Genomic DNA, 22,639 nt, shown 5'->3' with positions numbered 1-22,639 from the left:
TCCTCAACCAGCTCCTGTTTGCTGAGCTGCAAATTGCCTCCACTTCTGCTAATACAGAGAATGCACTCATAAGCCAGTGCCTAGATAGAGCTTTCTCATATTTTGAATTACATCTTAGGACAGATTCCCAGAGTAGGCCTACTAGTCAAGAGATGAATATATACCACAATTTAAAAAGTTAAACAATTTTTAAAATAGATCAATATTTAAATGTTTATTACCACTAATGTTCAACAACAAAGACATAACTTCTTAGATTATCAAAGTGAATCTGCTGTATGTAACTGATCAACTCTGAAAAGTTCTTCTTCCCACCACCTCAGGCCATGGCAAAGCATTAAATGACAACGAGTGAGCTCCCCTGGATGAGAGGTCTTCATAGAAATCTACTATAGGGATTTACTTACAGTGTCCCTAGAAAAAGCTTGCATAAATTTATTAAAGTTCTGCTGGTCCATAACTTTCAACTGGCTTTGTTGGGCACTCATTGTGAAAATAGGCTGGAAAACAAAGAGAACAGTGTTGTCAATATTCCCCAGCTCTTCTCTCCATTCTGAGTCAAAAGAAAAACATTTATGTAGGATATTAGCCCATTTATGTAGGATATGTTTATCCCATGACAAATGGCATCCAAGATCTCTTTTTGGAGTCATTATTCCCATGCTCAACACCAGAGGGGAACTAGTCTCTCAATGTCTTTGGCGCCTCATTTCATACATCACGTGTTTGCTGAGCACTCAGAATATGGACAGGACAGCGGGGTCGGCAGCTCATAACTATATACCCTACAGGCATCTATTATAAAGAAGTGTGGCGTGGGGCAAGGCTCTGGTAGGCGGGGTGTGCACAGAGATCACCTGATACCCTCCCAGGGTAATTGTGACGGAGACGTCCAGGGGCTGCTTGATGACCCCAGCCACAGATTTGATCAGAGACATGAAGAGAAGAGGAAACCAGGCAATGCAGATGAAGAGGACGATGATCATCCCTCCCATGCCGTACTTCACCACTTTCTTCTTCTTCTGGCCCCACGGCTGAGGGTATCTCTGCAACACAGAGTTCAGACGAGGCTCAGGCTCGGGTGCTTTCCCACAGGCAGCGGGACTGGGGGATGGCGAGTGCTCTGACTGCGGTGCTGGGAACATGGATTTGGCCCTGAGTCTTCTCTGTGCGCTCTGACATGGGGACAGCAACCTCGTCCCAATCTCGAAACGAAGTTAGGTAGTGATGTGAAGCTGTCCTGAGGTCGCTCCAGCACCCCCTGGTGCTTCCACAGGGGCCAAGAGGACTTGAGCGGCCTTCTCCCTTCAAGACTGTGGGTGGGTTTTGCTGGTGATGAACTCATGGACCAAGGAATCAAGTGTCCGGCCAAATGAACCTTCTGGTTTTAAGGGATTATGCGAGAGAAAGATACTTTACTTTCAATTCCTCAATATTTAAAATCTGTGCCTTTCAATTGACCCTTCCCTGCCCTTGGAGGGTGGAAAAACATGATTTTTAATTTAATTAATGATACGTGTTCTTAAAGACAATGTTGTTCGAGTCCTAAAGTAAGATTTGTATGGGATAGGTGCAGTGGCTCACGCCTGTAATCTCAGCACTTTGGGAGGCTGAGGCGGGCGGATCACGAGGTCAGGAGATCGAGACCATCCTGGCTAACACAGTGAAACCCCGTCTCTACTAAAAATACAAAAAATTAGCCGGGCGAGGTGGCGGCGCCTGTAGTCCCAGCTACTCAGGAGGCTGAGACAGGAGAATGGTGTGAACCCGGGAGGCGGAGCTTGCAGTGAACTGAGATGGCACCACTGCACTCCAGCCTGGGCGACAGAGCGAGACTCCGCCTCAAAAAAAAAAAAAAAAGATTTGTATGATGAGAAAAGCCCCCTCTGGGCGCTGGCTTCAGGGAATGGGGAGGGGCAGGTGCGTGTTGCAGGGGCTCACTCTCCTACAGGAGCCCGTGCACTGGTAAGGCTGGGGGCGCTTCTGTTTACTTTAATAGAGATTCATGAAGGACCCACTAAGCCCCCTGCTTAGAGACTATGGACAAGGGGAAGTTGGAACTGTGCTGTCTGGCATTGAGCTGCTCCTGTTGTACATGTGTGTTCTTACTTCACTGTTGCTGCTCCATGACCTCTGTCCTTTCAGGGTTACCCTTCAGGCCAAGCTACATGCAGAACATGGGGTCAACCCCACTCCCCGACGTGGCAGTGTGATTTATCTTCAGGAGGGTTCCATTCGTTTCAGCAGATTAAGATAAGGAAAAATAATCTACCATTTACCCATAGGCACTAGCTGCAGATTACAAACCAGGAGAGAGGCCTGGGACTCAGTATAGGACATGACTACAGTGGCTTTTACAACCCATAAACACAGAGACCACAGTACAACAGGCCCCATCACTGTAACGCTGAAATTCCCAGGGAAAGCTGCAGAACACACCAGGAATCACACGGAGGAGCCTTTTTCGAGGAGGGTATTTTGAGATGAGAAAGAAAGACATTTCATGCCACCCCAGCTAATGTTTGTTGGGTGTTTCTATTGCTCTTATGCAACTGACTCTTCTTTCATATATTAAACTTTTGAGAAGTGCAATAAATAATAGTAATCTAGACATATTTAAACCTTAACATTCAACCTAGCAGAATAAGCAGATATTTGCACTTCAATTTTCTTTGCACAAAGAGGTTAAATTGTCCATCCCTCTTCAAAAAGTGAGTCAGAAGTAAGCATGAGTCCAAACCACTACCAGCCCCACTTTTCTCTACAACATCACATTCTTTTCTGCTCCCAAAGGAGCCATTTAAGAGTTTTTGGGATATATCAAGCAATATACCATTTTTAACAAATAACTACAATATGATGTCGCCAAAAGAAGAAAGTATCTGGATGCTATTGATGACTATGGCGGGAGTAAGTCTAAAATTCTCAACTCTAGTTGGTTGGAAATCACTGGGACATTTATAGGTTGAGATAGTTTTGCCTCATGCCTTCATTGTGAGCAGAAGCTCACATTCATCTTAAAACCAGCCTATATCTAAGAGAAGTAGACAGGAATAAGGCACATCTCCTGGTTTCTTACCTTCTCCGACTCCCACCAACACTTCAGGATGAATATGTGGGCATAGATGTCCTCCACACAGATCCAGCTGGACAGGCTCAAGGTCGTGTCTGTCCACACCCAGTCCATCACTGCCCTCAGCTCAGTCAAAAAGGGCACGAGGCGAAACCTGGTAGGAAACACATCTCATCAGAGAGACATTTGTAGGTGGCCCCCACCACCCTGCTCACCCGGGAGCTCAAGCAGTTCCTTACTGCTTTAACCTCATGACTCACAAAAAGTTCTCCTGGTGACCCTTCCAGTAAAACCCAACTTGGAACACAACTGCTTTTCATTTTATAAGTGGAATCTATGGATTTGTATTTTTTCATTCTTTTCCCTTTCTCTGATTATCAAAACCAACTGGGATCTCACTTTTAAATAAGTGTGAAAGTGACTCAGCTTCTTTCATATTTATTTGTTCATGTTACGAGACTCTTGGCCATGGGGTGCTGAATGACTGTGGCTCTGCTGCTGGATGAGTGAAGCAGGGGTGGTGCACCTAGTAGGTTAAAGATGAGGGCAAATGGATGAAGGCAGAGGGAGGAGAGGTTGTGGGGAGCCAGGGCGTGAGGCCCCTCAGCCGCAGGACTTGCTGGAGTACCAAGTTGATGGTCTTGGCTCAGCCACTGTGGTTCAGTTGTGTTCAGAAGGGATTGGCCTGGACTCCTCCAGGCTCTGAAGAATTTTCCTTGTCTCTTGACTGACACAGAGCGTCTCCCAGCCTGGAGAACCTGGGTTCTCCCAGGGCCCTCACAGCAATGTGGATCGCCACTCAGCAATTCTCCCCTAGGCTGCCTCAGCCCTGTCACGTGAATATAAACCCAATCCCCGGAAGAAACATCAGGCCCAGTCACAGGCTAGCACTGAATGAAACACGACCCTTCCGCGCTTCACAGCATCTGAAGGCGCTCAACACCTCTTCTGTCTGGGGCTGAGGGGAAGCCAGCAGTGCCACGGACTGTCTCACTTTTTATGCCGTGGTTTAATTTGCGAGAGAACAGAGGGGAGATGCTACCGCTGATCTTGTCACATAAAACAGCACATGTGCTTTGAGTGGTTTACTTACTACATGAGCACACAGGTCATGGCATGCAGGTTGGTGTTTGGCAGAAAGAATGCCCCTCTTCAATGGAGGAACTTACTGAATACAAAAAATTCTAAGGATAATTTGGAATTCCCAAGGTATCTGGAACAGTCCAGGCTCCAAATACTGTGTTCTGTTGTGCCCAGAAGCATATAAATACTTACAGATCATGTATCCCTAGTTTTCCTTCTCAAATATTATCACAGTAATTATGCAGGATCCTAACCCATGTGGATGAATGTAGAACAGCACCCGGACAGGCTCGTGGCAATGAAACACAGAAAGGTGTTTCAAGAGACAGACATCTTCCTTTGCCAGCATTGTAACAGTTCCACAATGATTCCCACTGCTGAATTCATCCTCTCCCCCTTCCTTCCCAGGTGGGAAACAAAATGCCTTTCCACGGCTATTCTTCCCCCATCAGTGACTGTGACAATGCAGAGCGTCCCTACCCTTGGAATAAGAAGAGGTTGACGTAATTGTAGCTCTTGGTGAGGAAGTTCCCCAGGACTCGCGTTGGGCAGCCGCAACAGATCTGGTAAGCAGACAACCCGAAGTAAACGCACTTCACGAAGTACCAAAGCTGGGCAACCAGGTTCTGGCTGAATTTCCTAAAATGTAAAAGTACAGAAAGTGAAGAAATGAAATACTCTTCTGAACCAAAGGGTGGCAGTGTTGAATTCAAACAACAACAACAGGCCAACAGAATTTCCCCTTCATCGCTCAAACTCAGTTCTAATAAACTGTCTACACATAGTGGATCACTTCAAAGGCAAAAGGTGGGATTAAAAAACTCGATAATTAAAGCGATTTCCTGTGAATGGTGCCTTCAATCTGTCTTATACCGTTGTTTAGGCCATAATTAAAATAAATTATTGAGCGAATTTACTGATAAAAATTTTCTCACTATGTAGATGATGCAGCTACCATAGTCCAAATTAGGCTCCTGAAAGAAAAAATCTATATACATTATATATGAGATATATTAAACATATATATAAACACACACACACACACACACACACACACATATATAGACAGAGAGAGAGAGGATCTATAATTTAGAATATGTAGGAGAAAGAATTCTGATAGGTGGACTCTCAATGTCTTTTTATTACACATTATAAAAATAGGTAATGAATTAAAAACTCTGGAAACACCTGGATTTGGTTCCAGTTCTGCCTGTATGTCATGGGGTTTGTTTTCCAAGCCATCATTTCTCAAGACATCAGTGTCTTCATTTGACCATTCTTCCTAGTTCTGCAAATCTATAACTCCATGACCTAACCTTTATTTATTTTTAAAGATTTCATCAACAATACAGATGGTAGTCTTTTCTCCAGGTGAATAGTGAGGAGACATAGTATTGTACAGTTCAGGACTGCTAGCACAGACTCGAAAAAAAAATTAGTAGAATTAAATTTCACACTAGAAAAACAATTTAGAATATTAATTTCAAAGAATGATGAGCTATAGGACCACTTTAAACTTTGGATAAATGCAGCATTCTCCAAATGTCTTAAACATGGTCAGTACACATTTTAAAAAGGAAATAAAAAGAAAACTTTTGACTTGGTGAGAGTTTGGTATAATTTTCTCTGCCTTAAGATCTATACTTGAAGGTTTTGATACAAGCAGCATATTTCTCTTTGTGCCATAATTTGGATTTGTCCCCTCCCTCCCTCCCTCCCTCCCTCCCTTCCTTCTTTCCTTCTCTTTCTCTCTCTCTCTCTTGCCCACATCCCCATGGAGATACCTAATGGTTCCAGCACCATTTGCATTTGTTGAAAAGACTGTTCTATCTTCACTGGATGGCTTTTGCACCTTCCCTACATCAGCTGAATTGGGACTGTGGGTCAACTACTTCTGGACTCTGTTCTGTTCCACTGTTCTGTTCGTCTGAATCTTGAGGCGACACCTCACTGCTTGATCATTACAGCTTTATAATAATGCTTGAGGTCAGGAAGAGTTAAGTGCTCCAATACTGTTCTTTTTCAAAGTTATTTCAGTTCTTCGAGATCTTCTGCAATTCCATATGAATTTTTATCAGCTTACCAAATTCTACCAAAAAATATTGCTGGAATTTTGATGTGCACTGCGGTCAATCTATAGATCAATTTGGGGAGAAATTGCATCTCCCAAAATTCATGAGAAATTCACAAGTATTTTGATGCATGAACTGAAGTCTTCTTGATTTATTTAGGCCTTCTTTAATTTCTCTCAGCCATGCCTTTTATATTTTCGTTGTAAAAATCTTGTACGTTGTATCATATTTATCACTAAATATGATAGTTTTTCTTATTTTCAGTGGTATTGTAAATGATATTCTTAAAAATTCAAATGATTGAGCATTTATTGCTTGCATATAAAAATACAATTGAGTTTTGTATGTTTGTTTTGTATCCGCAACCTTCCAAAGTTCATTTATAACTTCTCACAGCCTTATTGTACATTCCACCGGATTTTCTATATAGACTGTCATATCTGCTGCATGGTTTTCCTTCTCACTTTCCAATCTGGATTGTGTGTGTGTGTGTGTGTGTGTGTGTGTGTGTGTGTGTGTGTGTGTGACTGAGACTCAGTCTGTCGCCCAGGCTGGAGTGCAGCGGCGCGATCTCAGCTCACTGCAACTTCTGCCTCTAGGGTTCAAGCGATTCTCCTGCCTCAGCCTCCTGAGTAGCTGGGTAGCTGGGACTATAGGTGCGCAACACCACATACTGCTTTTTTTCTTTTTTCTTTTTTTTTGTAGAGATGGGTTTTCACCATATTGGCCAGGCTGGTTTGGTCTAACTCCTGACCTTGTGATCCTCCTGGCCCAGCCTCCCAAATGCTGGGATTACAGGCTTGAGTCACCGTGCCCAACCCAATCTGGATGTCTTTTATTTTTACTTATTTTGCTGGCCTGGGATTAGGATCTAGTATCACCATTCACTGGCTGAATGACTTTGGGGAGATCACTTTTCTTTCTGGGGTGTATCTATCTTAATCTGCAAAATTAGATAATAGGCTTGGAAAGAGTTTTAAGATGTCTTTCTTCTCTGAAATTAACAGTTTCTGTGAGGGTTGGTGAAGAAAGCCGACATGATGTTGTTAAACATCAGAAAAAGTATTTAAGTTCATCATTGAGATACTTCAGGTGTTGAATTTGGTTTATTTCTCTGATTTAAGAGGGGCGGATATAATTAAATATTTGTACTGAAAAATATATTTTATGTATTCTATTTTAAATACCAACAAATAATATTCACAAAACTCTCCTGAAAAAAAATTATAATATTTGTACAAGCAGTGGCCTTCATCTGAATTATTATTATAGCCTGGCCTATATTTAATCTCCCAATATATGGTGTGGAATGGAGAACTTATTGGGCTATAGTGTATCCTCTGGGTAACAATCCTTTATTTATTTACTTCTACTATAGATTCAGGAAAAAGTATCCCAATTCTACTTTCCTTTAAAAATATCTGCATTGTCACCATTTATTATTATAAATCAATAATTCTTATACTGAAATCGAAAGGTCAGAACCTATATACTCAGACAAAAGCACCCATTAGGCTCTGGCTACCGTTAGAAACAATTTGGATTTTCTTAATAGAAATTACACTTGAACTGGTTTATTTATAAGCCACATATGTAAAATCCATTTTTTTCATTACTTTCTATTCATACTTCCCAAATGATATCAGCCTGCCTGTTTGATAATGTTATTCATAAGACTTGGCTACAAATGACTCGGAGGTATGATCAAAAGATCAAATTTACTGTTAAGCATGAAGACTTTTCAGAGATACTTGAGGATGTTTAAAATAGTACATCATTGACCGGGCACAGTGGCTCATGCCTGCAATCCTAGCACTTTGGGAGGCCCAGGCAGGAGGATTGCTTGAGGCCAGGCCTTTGAGACCAGCCTGGGTAACATAGTGAGACCTCATCTCTACAAAAAATGAAAATAAAAAATAGGAGTGGTGATGTGCACCTGTATCCCCAGCTGGTCTGGAGGCTGAGGCAGGAGGATTGCTTGAGCCCAGGAGTTCAAGGTTGCAATGAGCTATGATCATGTCACTGCCCTCTAGCCTGGGAGACAGAGTGAAATTTTGTCCCTAAAACAATAAATAAATAAATAAATAAATAAATAAATAAATAAATAAATAAAAAGCTAGCATGTCGTAATCTGGGAGCACAGTTTCAGAGGAGACTTTCAGAGCCACAGCAGATGATGGCAGCTTCACTGGATTAGGTACGTGGCTCCCCAGGCCAGCGACAAAGAGTTGTAGTTTGCTTGTGTACATAAATTCAGATATGCTTATTAAAAATTCCTATTCCTACTACATCATATGGACAGGGCCACATTCACCTTCTGCGGAGCCTTTTCTTTCGTAACCTGACAGAGCAGACACTTCCCATTTATAAAACTCCACTGTGTTTTTCTTTGCTGACCTGACTGGATCGTTTGTTCATGCATGAGCACCAACAATCATAAGCACTGTTTTGGTGCTGGAGGTGTGGGGTGGGAGACAGTCTATAGAGAGGTGTCATCTGAACAGAGATCTCAAGCGTAAGGGGGAAGTAGACTTTGGGTTGGAGGCTGGGGAGAAGGCTCAGAGGGAGCAGAGCCTGGAGATGCCAGGCACACTGGGGAACTGTAGGTTAACACCCTTTCCTTAGGGTTCTAGGTGAGGGGAGCACAGTGGCCACTTTGAAGGATCTTACCAGCCCTTTGCTGACAGCTTCTGGCCACCCTGACCAGCAGCACTAGTTGTATTAGCAGCAGAGTCCAGCAGGATGGGTCTGCCTGCTTCTCTTACCATGAGCTGAGACTCTGCTAGGTGCTTTCAAACCCCGCTGCAGTTAACCCCCACCAGTCTCCTATGCAAAGACTCTATCATCTGCTCCCCATCCCGCTCCCTCTATCTCTTCTTCTATCCATTAAGCAGCCTCTATTTGTTCATCTATTTCTTGCATGACTTAGTCTCGTGCCCTCTCTCCCTCTCAAAAATGCCCCCAAGACCCCACTCCACTTTACCTCCACCTCTGCTAAGGTGGAGAGAGAAACACAGCACAAAGACCCTAGGTTTGCTCTGGTCATAAAGGCTGTCACCTTTCTTCTTTATAGAAACCTTATTTCTAAAAATGTGGATAAAATCTAATTAAAATAGTTTTGAGGAATCAGTTCACACTTTGGATTTGCATTGACTGTTGACCCAAACCTTTAGCTTTTCCTACCCATAGTGCTGCTGTGCCAAGGCTCTGCCTGTGGGCAGTAGTTCTGCTGTGCAATGCATGTGAGTGTCACCTCAGGAAACACAGTTGCATGGAGGTGGGCTGGTGCCTGCGGTTTCTGAAGACCTTACCTCTCTGTCACACCGGGTAAGATGAAGAACATCCAGAAGTGAATTCCGAACACAAGGATGACCTGGAAGATGACCTTTCCCAGTACAGTCTTCCTGAGGTAGAGGGCTCGGTCCACCACCATGGTTCCAAACTGAATGAGGACCATCACCAAAAACGGCCCTGGGACCTGGTCCTCCGACAGTGAAGAGGTGATGTCCACAGCTGCTGAGTGTTTCTGGGGAAGAGACAACAAGTTCATGCCCAAGACAGGCCATTCATGGGAAGGAGCGCCATCGCCGTGGGTCAGGGTGGGTGCTGTGGCCTCTCCCCCAACCTACCCCAAAGGCCCAAAAGCCGAAGACAATGATGATGAAGTCCACAGTGTCAGCCAGGAACATGAGCACATACACGTCAGTCACGGCGCTATAGTCCGGGTGGATGAGGTTGTAAAAGAACTGTTTGATGGGCACGTAGATCTGCAGCGTCCTGCCAAATGGAGACCCCCACCCCCAACCCGCTTGTTTCAGGAAGGGCAGGATGGCAGAAATGACCAGACATTGCCATCATGGCATTCTTCCACAGTCCCCTTTCCAGTCAGGTCCCACCTTCCTCTCTCTGCCTCAGGATAGTCCCGCTGTGGACGGCTCCTGTTCTAACGGAGAGCGTATACATGTTTACTGCCAAGATAGGTACTGCAGCCCTCTCTGCTGATGGCACCGCAACCCTCTCCTCTTGCTTGAAGGATAATAGAATGGTATGATGCCCTGGGAACGAGGTGTTGGGTTTGTAGCCTGATTCAATTGCTCACTACCTGCAGGAACCATGAGCATGCTATGCAACCTCTGTGTTTAGTTTTCTCATCCGTAAAACTGGAGTGGTAAGAAGACCTGATGCCTAGGGCCAAGGTGGGAAGTAAAGGAGGGAATGCATGAGGGTGCTCACACTTGGAGTGCTTGGTCCGTGTGCGTCTGAATGTGTGATGTCCCTGCTCCTCCTGTTTTAGGGCCTGTGTCCATCATGGCTCCCACATACTGCCCTGGCCTTTTATCTGTGCCTTGTTCTGTGCCTCAGTGCAGTGTCCTGCTGGCTCTTGCTCCTCTGTCTAGCCTTTGCCCTATCTTTGCTCTGGGACCTGCCTTCAGTTCAATGCCACGTTCAGGTGCCACTGGCTCTCCTGCTCTCAGAGCCTCTGTTCAGGGCTCCACTCCCAGCTGGCAGTCCCAGTCCCATGCACCACTTCCATCCCCAGCAGGTGGCAGGACCTGTGTAGTTTGCTGGGGAACAGGTGTATGACCACGGACAAAGCATTTCCCCACCATGCACTTCTGTCCCCTTCTCAGGGTAAAAGTGCAGCTCTAAGGCCCTTCCAGCATTGACACTGTAGTCCTCTCAGTCTGGCTGGACTTCCTCATGATAATGCCTAAGAGCACAATCCATGAGCCCTTGAAATGGTCCATTTTCTCTGTTTGAATAGACAAGGCATGTGCATAAATGCAATGGATATAAAATGAATCACGCCTATGGAGAAATGATTTTTAAAGACAAGACAAAAAGGAGTAATTTCATTCTGCCTTACACAGGTAACATCTGTGACACAAGAAGTTACTTCTCTGCTCTTTGCCCCTGGTTTATAGGAAATAATAAAGCCCAAAACCGTAAAATAAAGCTCACATGCCAAATGTTCTCATGGACTCACTTCTTTACGGTGAAGGCCTTTGCTTTGATTAAATGTTCTTGAAGATTTTCCATATAAAGTTCCCTTTTGCTTTTTTGCTTAATACTCAAAACGTTGCTTCCTTTTTGACTGCTGTTTCGGGTGCTTGGGCTGCCTAGAAATAAAAATAGATCACAAGATGGATGGTGAAGCCTGGGGTCTGTTCGCCTAGATATGCCAGAAGCAGCCCTGAGAGCCCACACGGTAGAGGGATGGCTCAGGACTGTTTGGGAGGATGAGTATGCACGGATGCATTTGTGAACAATGACTGAGCCCTTTGGGATCGGTCCTCTCAACTCTGCTCCCACCGTAGGCCTGGGGGGTTTCACACCCCATGGTGGCTCTCTCCTGGATTGTTATGCAATCTTTGTTTCAGAAGGAAATACACTGGAAGAATACTTTTTATTGTGCTAACTAGGGCACTAGGATGCGGGTGCTCCAGACAGGATGCCCCATGTCTGTTTTCCTATCCTAGTTTCTCTAATTATAAAATGAATATGACATAATCTGCCAGTATCTGCCTCAAAATCAGGTTCTGAAGATGACTATACACCACTGCATGGAAAGCTTCAGACAGGAGCCCCATAGATACAAAAGTCTAGTGATTCCAAGGGGGCAGCTGTGAGGCGTATCTACTTTCTGATCATACTCATTGTTTAGGAAAAAAATAATTATTAGACTAGGAAATAACCATAGTTTGGCTAAAAGTTCTCATCAATTACATCTAAATATGTTTAAAAAATACATTGTGATTGACAGCACTATGGATATGCCCTGCAAATTTTTCGCATGTAACAAAAATTATCATGAGCCTGGCGTTTATTAGGTACAAGGCAGTGTGCAGGCCATTTTTCACAATTATCTGAAACCCTTGTCCTGAGATACAATAAGCTGTTTTGGGTAATGGGGTGACACAGCTGAGGCGGGATTTGAACTCTGGTTTCTCTGATTTCAAAGCCCTTTTCTTCTCACATAACAATGTCTGTCTCTTGATAGCACCCAATACACTCCCTTGCCCCAGACCCACAGGCACGAGAAAAACAAGGCCACCTGGGGGCTAACTGTGGCCTAGATATATTGTGTTGACAGATACCTCTCTGGGATCTGTTTGAAGAAAAGCTGGATCTCTGGGATGGCTCGGAGTTGCTGCTGGAGCGCTTCCTCCGGACAGCTGTCTGCTGCTCCGGGAAGGTCACATACACTGACTCCACGGACGCGGCCAGGTTGATGGACTTGAGAGAATCCGAGGAGTCCCTCCTGCCATGACCGAGGGAGAGCTCATCATCTGATCCCTCCTTGTCCATGCCACTTTCCGTCATGTCATCTTCATCCCATAAGCTGTGGCACTGAGAAAGCAGGGACAGGGACAAATGAGGCTACTATTTCAGGTGGAACCCTTGGTATTCTGTCTTACAAAATCTCATCCAACAAACTGTCCTTCAAGATTAGAAGAAAAGGTGATAGGGTTTGGCTGTGCCCCCAGATCTCACCTTGAATTCCCAGGTGTGATGGGAGAGACCCGGTGGGAGGTCATTGAATTATGGGGGCAGGTCTTTCGCGTGCTGTTCTCATGGGAGTGAATAAGTCTCACGAGATCTGATGGTTACAAAAAGGGGAGTTTCCCTGAACAAGCTCTCCTCTCTTTGCCTGCCACAATCCAAGTAAGATGTGACTTGCTCCTCCTTGCCTTCCGCCATGATTGTGAGGCCTCCCCAGCCACATGGAACTGTAAGTCCATTAAACCTCTTTCTTTTGTAAATTGCCCAGTCTCAGGTATGTCTTTATCAGCAGCATGAAAATGGACTAATACACAAGAAAAGAAAGCTTGTCTAGAGCTTTATGAGGGTCCCAGTAGGGAAGAGATGTGTGGGTGTAGACAGTAAGATTTTAGCTGATAATTAAGATGGAGACATAGCTTTTGGCAGATGGACTTAGGATGAAATTACAGTGACTTGACTTATTGGACGGAAAGTCACCCTGATGACCTTGCTGCTGTCGGACGGAGCTCTCCCCTGAACTCTTTGGCCACGCATTTGCTCCCCAAGACATTGCCTAGTCCCCTCTCTGACTCAAGAACTACGTGGAGGACAAGAGCTCCAGACCAATTTGTCAGAAATCAGTCGGTCAAAACCAACTCAGAGAATGATCAATGCACCAGTCACTCAATTGACAGATGATTCTTTCTTTTTTTTTTTAGACAGAGTCTTGCTCTGTTGCCCAGGCTGTAGTGCAGTGGCGTGTTCTCGGCTCACTGCAAGCTCCACCTCCCGGGTTCATGCCATTCTCCCACCTCAGCCTCCCAAGTAGCTGGAACTACAGGTGCCCGCCACCTCACCTGGCTAATTTTTTGTATTTTTTTTAGTAGAGACGGGGTTTCACCATGTTAGCCAGGATGGTCTCGATCTCCTGACCTCGTGATCCACCAGTCTCGGCCTCCCAAAGTGCTGGGATTACAAGTGTGAGCCACCACGCCCGGCCTGACAGATGATTCTTAAATATTTATTTGTAAATGTGTTATTCTTAAACATATTCAGTGAATATTCTTATAAACCTAACAAACATTTTAGCTTTTCATAATGGGATTTTTCATTTTATATGGATTTCTTTCCAATTATTTTAAGAGTTGTTTCCTCTTTGGCCAACATTCATATACTTAGATTATTTCACAACTTTCTTGTAGTATATTTACTTGTTTGCCAATTCTTCTAATTATTTATCAAATATACAGCAATTTGTATTAAATAGGATGGTTTCAAGCACTTTTGAAATTTCTTTAGTTTTAATTGTTTGGTTTTCATGGCAACATTACATGAAAGATTTATTTTTTCAAAAGCTATGGGGTACCTTGTCTTCTTAAGAAAAGATTTATCATTCTAAAAAGTATTTTTATATCTTTAATTAAAATTTTAACATAATGCCATTACCTCAAATCTCATATACATTCATATATTTGAAATTTTCAGAAAGAGTAAGAATACCAACAAGAAACACTAAGATTTTATATGTTTTAAATATAAAATTGCAGCAGTTAAGCCATTTGAACATTGATGAAAAGATAGTAAAAGTGCCTAAAGAGTTACAATAATTTTAAATGATACAAAAGAATGCAAAGGTTGCAAGAGAATTCTGAAGTGCTCAAAATTATACCATCAAGTATTAAATACCGAAATTTAAAAAATGAATTTCTAAGACTGAAAAAACAAGGTTAATACATTTATTCATATGTTCATAATAAAAATCAGTATACTAAATAAATTCAAGTAATTAACATATCCATCAAAAGAACGGTGGCTAACTGGTTTCCTTAGTTACATAGCTTTAAAAAACCTGCCACAACCCAACGACCCAGGGAAGGCTCCCTCCAAACTGAGGTCTTGGGTACTTTGCAAAGTGATGGAAGCTAGAGTGAGGAGGTTGACCAGAGTACACTCAGATGAAACCGAGTTTGAAACAGTTCACTGAGCTAGGGCAGAAGAAGTTAAATACACCGTTCCATATCTATGTGTGCATGTATGTATATGTATGTGTATGTATTAACTTATGCCAAGCCTTGTTCTAAACCGGATCCTAGGGACTAAGAAAGATACTCCTGGATAAAAGGAATTTACAATATTTTATATAAGACACAAGGTTAAGGTGAGAGAAGGAAAGTAAGGTTGTAAAAAGAGGTACATTCATACATAAAATGTATGCTATGCAACAATTTCTATTTATTAGAATTAAGTGGCATATTTACAGGTTTAGTTTATAGTTCACAGCATGTGAGAAGGAAAAACACATGAAGTTGCTCAGAAGAACAGGAGTTCCTGAGGCTGAGGAAGGGCCATGCTGTATAAAGGCCCTCGTCCAGCAGGATCATGAGTGGCCTCCTCCACAATAAGCAGGAGAAAGCACAGCTCTGGGTTCCACTGGGCAAGTTAATATGTGGTCTCCCACCAACAGCTAATGGTTTCATGACAAGAAACCACCCAATGAAAGCAATTCTGCTAGAAGAAGGAAGGCCGAAGCTGGGATGGAGATGAGACAACATGATCCACACATATTGTGGCTCTCCGATGCTCTGGCTTAAACTGGAGGCAGAATTTAGTGTATCTGGCCTTAGAATACTGCACATCATTCAAGCAATGTTCCACAAAGTGGATTCATGATCATGCATTTAACCCAGGTTGGAAACATGGGGAAATATTCTCCCAGATTTATCGTAAGTTCCGTTATTGAGGTACCATACGCGTTGGAAAAAACGTCCACTAAATGAATGTAACTTTTTTCTTTTCTCTTTTAAAAGACAAACAACAAACAAACAAACAAAAACATATGAGTAGATGCCAACCACCGACCCCTCAACCCCATCACCAATCCTGATGTCCAGGTCACCTAGGACGATTATGGGGACTGCAACGGCCCTACTTGAACTGATTAATTATTAACATGCAGTACCTTCAAAATTGATCGATGAAAGAACAGAGCTAGGAGCTGGATGAGGTCATAAAGGACATAACCTTCCTTCTTCTCCACTCCTATGATGTTTGGGGGGTGGTACGGTTTATCTTTGTTCACCTCCGCGTTCTTATTCCAGGGAAAGAACCCAAATTGGAAGAAATATTTGACTACAATTGCCACCTACACACAGATGACAGAAATGTAGAAAATTACTCCTTCTTTTAGGAATAGATATACCTGTATATGGGAAAGAGCAATACGACAGTTAAGAAAGAGACCCGCATTTCACAGTTTTGATGGTAGGAAAGCACATAATTACGTGGAATAGTAAAGTATCATTCTCGCGGACTCTTGACTTCACAACAGAAGCAGGGCCTGACTATCACAGTGTCTTCCACTGTAGGTCTAGCAAGGCCAGTCGGACGCCTCAGGCCCCTGCTTTGATTGGTCATTTCCTCTTCTTTTGAGGTGTTGGCATTTACACTGATTTAATTAGATATTGATGTAATTACACAGCTATTAAATATGTTACTTAGGGAAACCTGAACAGAACATACTCGTATCTTTCTAGTTTCTGTACTTCTTTAATTTGCAATCTATAGATGCCTATCACGTGGTTATGATGTATGCAGTTTTCACTTTCCTCCATCATATCTGTGTGCCACGTTAGTCTGGGAGCCACTAAAAAACAGAAATGCATATTTGCTTTCTATTCATCTTTGTATTCTGGTGTGTAGCAGGGTTCTTGGTTTCTGACATGTGGTTTGTATTACAGAGCAAAGCAACATCAAGAATTCCCACTTACTTCAGTCCTCAGTGCAATGTGACAAGAAAAGGGAGAGCCTCAACTTAACTTATATAGAAATATTTTATTTTTTTTTAGAGATGAGGTCTCAATCTGTTGCTCATGGTGGAGTGCAGTGGCACAATCATAGCTCACTGCAACCTCAAACTCCTGGGTGCAATCCTCCCACCTCTGCCTCCCAAGTAGCTTGGACTACGGGTGTTTGTACACCATGCCTGCCTAATGTTTTTAATTTTTTTTGTAGAAATGGGGTCTCGCTATGTTGCCCAGGCTTGTCTTGAACTCCTGGCCTCAAGTATCCTCCTGCCTTGGCCTCTTGAAGTGCTGGGGCTATAGCCAGAAATATTTTATTTTTAAGGTGAAAGCTATACAAGAATCTCTTGTTCACTTTTCCACATTCTTGGCACTTCCTTTTACTTCAGCCCTAGGTAAGAAAGGGAATCTGATAAATGTGCTCACATTGTTATAGACTGGCACCCATTCTCTTTTTTTTTTTTTTTTGAGATGGAGTCTGGTTCTATCTCCCAGGCTGGAGTGCAGTGGCCAGATCTCAGCTCACTGCAAGCTCCGCCTCCCGGGTTGACGCCATTCTCCTGCCTCAGCCTCCGGAGTAGCTGGGACTACAGGCGCCGCCACCTCGCCCGGCTAATTTTTTGTATTTTTTAGTAGAGACGGGGTTTCACGGTGTTAGCCAGGATGGTCTCGATCTCCTGACCTCGTGATCCACCTGTCTCAGCCTCCCAAAGTGCTGGGATTACAGGCTTGAGCCACCGCGCCCGCCTGGCACCCATTCTCTAAACAGGCAGTCATTTACATCCTGAAGTAATGTTACCCTTTATTTTCCTTTTTTTTTTTTTTTTTTGAGGCGGAGTCTCGCTCTGTCGCCCGGACTGGAGTGCAGTGGCCAGATCTCAGCTCACTGCAAGCTCCGCCTCCCGGGTTTATGCCATTCTCCTGCCTCAGCCTCCCGAGTAGCTGGGACTACAGGCGCCCGCCACCTAGTTTTTGTATTTTTAGTAGAGACGGGGTTTCACCGTGTTAACCAGGATGGTCTCGATCTCCTGACCTCGTGATCCACCCGTCTCGGCCTCCCAAAGTGCTGGGATTACAGGCTTGAGCCACCGCGCCCGGCCTCCTTATGGAAGTAAGATGCATGCTATCAATACGTTAAACCAAATACTTTTGAGATGCTTTACTGTATAGCTTTGTTTTAATTTTGCTACTGAATTACTTATAACCTACAAAACTTCTAGGCCTTGGGTGTGCATCCAGCATGAGCACTGTCATTGAAGAAGTAATTACAGCACTATTGAAAGTGAAAACTTTTCCTTACAAGTCAGGGAAGAAAATCCGTCTCTTCGCAAACCTGAGAATACAAAGCACCATGGTCGTCCAGGCACCAAGAATATCGAGCTTTTTTGTTGTTTAAGTCCCTGTATGGTTTTCGTGGGCATTCGTGATCCTGTCTATGTTGAACAGGTCAGGACAGAAAGCAGGAACATAAGAGTGAGCAGAAGGCTCCTCATACCCCACATGGGATGTAAACGGGCTGGCGTCCACCCTTCAGATGCTAAGTGGGTGCTTGTACAATTTTGTGTTGCGACGTATGGATATTTGCTTTTGCGTTTAAAAATGAAAAGTATGTATGATATATTCAAACTATGTCCAAAGTGCCAGACGGTATCATTTAACACAGGGTCCATTCATTGAACCCCAGTGATGCCAGGCCTTGTGCTCGACTCTACAGAAGCCCGATAGCATCTCAGTGGTTAATATTGTAGGCCAGGTAACCGGGCTTCAAAAGTGTCCCCACCCCTCACCAGTTGGGCAACTTTGGCCATTTAATCTCATTGATACTGTGTCCTTATCTGTTAAATGGGAATGATACCAGTATGCACCGTATGTGAGGTGTGAAGTGTGAAAAGATTTTTAGAATTGTGAGTGCTACGTAACTGTTGCTGCTGACGATTTGTGTATCTAAGAATGTCTGTGGAACTGCATGTTCCATGTGAAACTGGGATCAGGGTAGGCCCACCTCGAGAGAGGACACAGGGACACAAGGTACGCTTGACCTTGCATAGCCGCCTGAAGCCATCCACAGGGGTCTGCGTCCAGGCCTACCTCGGTATAGACAATGGCCATCATCCAGAATCGGCGGCTGGGCCTGGGGACGGACAGCATGGCCCAGAGGAAGATGAGGATGGGAAGCAGGAGCGTGATCATGGAGGCAGAGACCATGTGATTGAGGATGATCACGAAGTAGCACACCATCTCCGAGCGGGCCACCAGGGTATTGTACATGGCATAGAAGAGCAGCAGAAATCGGGGCTGTCCCATGTAGAATTTTTCTGACTCTTCAAGCTCATCATCGTGAAACATCCTGTTAAAGTAAACCACATGATAATATGTCTATCTTTTTTTTTTGAGACGGAGTTTTGCTCTTGTTGCCCAGGCTGGTGTGCAATGGCACGATCTTGGCTCATGGCAACCTCTGCCTCCCAGGCTCAAGCAATTCTCCTGCTTCAGCCTCCTGAGTACCTGGGATTACAGGTGCCCACCACCACACACAGCTAATTTTTTTGTGTTTGTGTTTTTAGTAGAGAGGGGGGTTTCGCTATGTTGGCCAGGCTGGTCTTGAACTCCTAACCTCAGGTGATCCACCCACCTCAGCCTCCCAAAGTGCTGGGATTACAGGCGTGAGCCACCATGCCCGGCCATGCCTGTCTTTAATTTCTCCAAATTACTGATTTTCATTTAGCACCATCCTCCCTGCTGTGTCCCCCACTTCCTATGTCCCCGTTTTTCCTTCAGAGACAACCTAATATCAGACTTTATGATAGAAAGAAATGTCCACACAAGGCTCTCGGTTTTGCTGGTTCTAGAACCAGTCATGGAGTTTGCTTTGTACTTGCAATGCAAGGAGTCTTGGAACTGTCTGTCTCCTCTCAGTGTCTAGGTGAACTTTTTTTCTGTATATGAATTTGTCTGTATACAGAATAAGGGCGTATATTTAAGTGGCGATTTGGGATACGTGTCTGACCTGCTCGCTGGACCCTTACTTGTTCAGCAGCAGCTCGCTGGCCGTCAGCTCGTGCGTCAAGGGAGGTAAGATGCTGGACCCCAGCTTGTCGGTGCGGCTGTCGTCCGGGCTTACTGCCATGTGGTTCTTGCCTGCAGAGTTGTCCTGCGAGCCGAAGGACACATGCTTGAAGCTCACAGCCTTGCTGTAGGAGGGTGGGGCCTCCACGTCCCCATCCAAGGTGGAGAACTGTGTCAGCTCTTCCTCTGGGGTGAGGCTGGCCTCTTCAGCACCCATGGCTCCCACATCGTACCCGGCGGCCTCGTACTCCTTGGCCTCCCTGGGCTCAGGCACTGTGCTCCCTGCCTCCTCCTCCTGCTCAGCCTCCACCTCCTCAATGGTCTCAGTGGTCCCCTGGCGTGAGTACAGCATGGTGCACTGCGTGGGCTCGCTGTTGGGAGAAAGGGTGGGCACAGAGCCCCTGTCTTAGCATCCACACTCCTGGGGCTCTTTCCCATTCCTGAGAGACCTCATCAGAACTCCTAAGGAAATGCCCCAGTTTTTCCCCCTGCATTCCATCTGCTTTGTTCTTTTGGGATAATCACTCCTGTTCTGCAGACACTGCAAACAGCAGCCTCTCCAATGCAATTGTTGACAGTGCACACACACAGTTTAGAACCAGAGCCAGTCACATGGCTCTCAAAGAGCAGAACCCGCCCCCGTAACAAGTGTGGAGTATCTGGATTCCCAGCCTCGGGTTCCAGAGTCTGTTTCCATATCAACAAAGTACAGTTTACCCACTGCTCTGTCTGCTTCCAGGGGGGGCATCCCTGGATGGGAGAAGCTCTGAAGGCTTTGACCAAGAGCTAAGTCTTAGCAAATAGCTATTCTACCCTGCATCCTGCACAACAGACCCACCCAGACCATAAGAGGGGAATGGGAATGATTACATATTGGCTACCCTGGACAGCTGTGTGCTTGATAAAACATGCCAGCCTTCTTTCATGTTTATTCTTCCTGCTTTTCCATCCTTTGCCTTTTTTGCATTTCTGTGCATCCCGTCTGTGGAATCGCCACCCTCGTCCCAGCTCCCTGCACTGTGCCCAGGGCTTCCCCTTCCGCACAGGACTCCACCCACTCTCTCCCCATGCAAGCTCTCCTCGACCCTTCTCCCTTCCAGCTGCCCACTCCACCCCAGGGCGTGCTTCTGTTCTTTCCTCCCGACGACTTCACTTATTTTCTCCTACCAGTTCCTCTTTGAGTGCTCCTTTTCCAGAAGCTTCTCTACTCTCATCCTCACTTCCTGCCTTTGGCGTTCTGTTCTTTTTTCTCGTATCCTTTGTCTCCTTCTTTTGTTCCTATATTCTTTTAACTTTCCCTGTCAGGTCCGTGCAGACAAGGTTGGCCACTGACAAGAGGGCAGCCATTGACATTCATGGCTTGCTCGGCCTCAGACACATCCAGCCATGGAGGGGAGAGGGGCAAAATCCACCTGGAGACTGGGAATCTGCCTTGGATGTGGGAGGATGTGTTAGACTCTGAAATATGTACTCTTATCTGAATGGTATGTGTGACCACCTGGGTTCCATAAACACTGAGATTCTCACATGCATAGACTGTACCCATGTTTCTTGTCACAGACACCAGTATGGACATATGGATGAGTGAATGAATGGATGAACCTTGGCACAGCCGTTCACGGCATCCTGTGACTGAAGAACCAGACGGGCCTGAGCTTTTGATGCCCGCTCAGGTGTTCAGAATCCCCAGGGCTGTGTCCCTGAGTGCGCACATCATGGAGGGGCTGCTGAAATGCCAGGCCAAACCCGATTTTTGCTAAGACTTACCTCAATTAGATACACCTCCTAGGAAGGCCATGCCATTGACCCATTGCCCAGGGAACTTCCAGACTACTGGAGCCAACCCCACACCAGGTCTCACGGCTATTAAGACTGTCATCAATCCTAATCATGCTCGCTTTGGTTTGGAACTCCTGTGGCACCAAGGGGCGGAGAGTACCTTCAGAGGTCAAGAAAATGGGCTGGCATGGCAGGCACATGCCCGCCAGAGGACTCTGTCAAATGGCCAAGGCATTCCCATCAATGCCAGTGCCAGCGTACTGCAGGGCTGCACGGAGATACACAGCTGCCAGAGAAAAGAAGATGCCCTCTGACTTGCCACCATGAGCAGTCAAAATGTAACTTGTTTTGGATTGGGCTGTTTTCGTGTTAGGAGAAGCACAGTGTAGCTGCTGAGTTCAGTGTCTCCCCCGACCATCCTAAGGCAATTCAAAAAGAGTTTTTGGGTTGTATGCCAATAATTTTATTTCTAAATGAATACTGTTTTAGGGTAGGATTTCAGAGAACTTAAGCCACAGTTATTTTTTCCCCAAAATAAAAGTTATAGGCTACAAAGGTGATGCACTCTGCTGCATAATATTCTTTTTAAAAACCAATGGTAAACTATATTCTGACTTTTATGTCAATTAGGCAAATAACATGCAGACTTATTCAATATTCAGTGAAAATGACTACCTATGACAGATTTTTAGTTTTTTCCCTACTGCATGCATCTTTTGATGAAATGATGAGAAGTTTTCTACCTTTGCAAACAGAGTTCCCCCTTTGAGTAGTGCCCACAGAAGCTCTACATTATGGAGGAAACATGCATATGTCTCCGAAAATGGAAAGTGTGAAATACTGAAAACATGGAGGAGAATGTTTGTGATAAGGATTTTTAAAGAAACTCCTAACAGACAAAAACTAAAGAGCGGTTAGTTTAATATAATGCTGTCCTGAGAACAATTACATCTCAGAGAGGGCAGTGGTTATGCTTCTGTTAGTCATGCAGATTCTTAAAATAAAAATGAAATAAAAACATACCTCACAAGAACTTATATTTGCAATGACATAAAGGGACATAAAGGAATGACATCCGTTCCAATCCATTCTATTCCATTCCAGTCCATTGCATATTCCATTCCATATTCCATTCCATTCCATTCCATATTCTATTCCATTCCACATTACATTCCATTCCATATTCAATTTCATATCATATTCCATTCCATTCAATTCCCTTCCATATACCATTCCATTCCATTCTGTTCCATATTCCATTCCGTTCCATATTCCATTCCAAT

The 22,639-nt window shown here is 44.5% G+C and overlaps 1 protein-coding gene across 1 annotated transcript in view; it reads right to left on the bottom strand.

Moving 5' to 3' along the window:
* Positions 1-20,791, bottom strand: part of LOC115895792 (piezo-type mechanosensitive ion channel component 2-like) — a 30,503-nt gene extending 9,712 nt beyond the window's left edge. Inside the window, 12 exon segments of the mRNA XM_030926387.1 lie at positions 408-500; positions 858-1,046; positions 3,080-3,227; positions 4,637-4,795; positions 9,540-9,754; positions 9,858-10,005; positions 11,216-11,348; positions 12,327-12,579; positions 15,671-15,853; positions 18,600-18,858; positions 19,538-19,978; positions 20,745-20,791. Coding sequence (XP_030782247.1) covers positions 408-500; positions 858-1,046; positions 3,080-3,227; positions 4,637-4,795; positions 9,540-9,754; positions 9,858-10,005; positions 11,216-11,348; positions 12,327-12,579; positions 15,671-15,853; positions 18,600-18,858; positions 19,538-19,978; positions 20,745-20,791 — 2,268 coding nt within the window.
* Between the last annotated feature and the right edge of the window lie 1,848 nt (positions 20,792-22,639).

Source organism: Rhinopithecus roxellana, unplaced genomic scaffold (assembly GCF_007565055.1).
Source record: "Rhinopithecus roxellana isolate Shanxi Qingling unplaced genomic scaffold, ASM756505v1 contig2516, whole genome shotgun sequence".
NCBI lineage: Eukaryota > Metazoa > Chordata > Mammalia > Primates > Cercopithecidae > Rhinopithecus > Rhinopithecus roxellana.
This window is presented reverse-complemented; position numbering and strand designations above follow the sequence as displayed.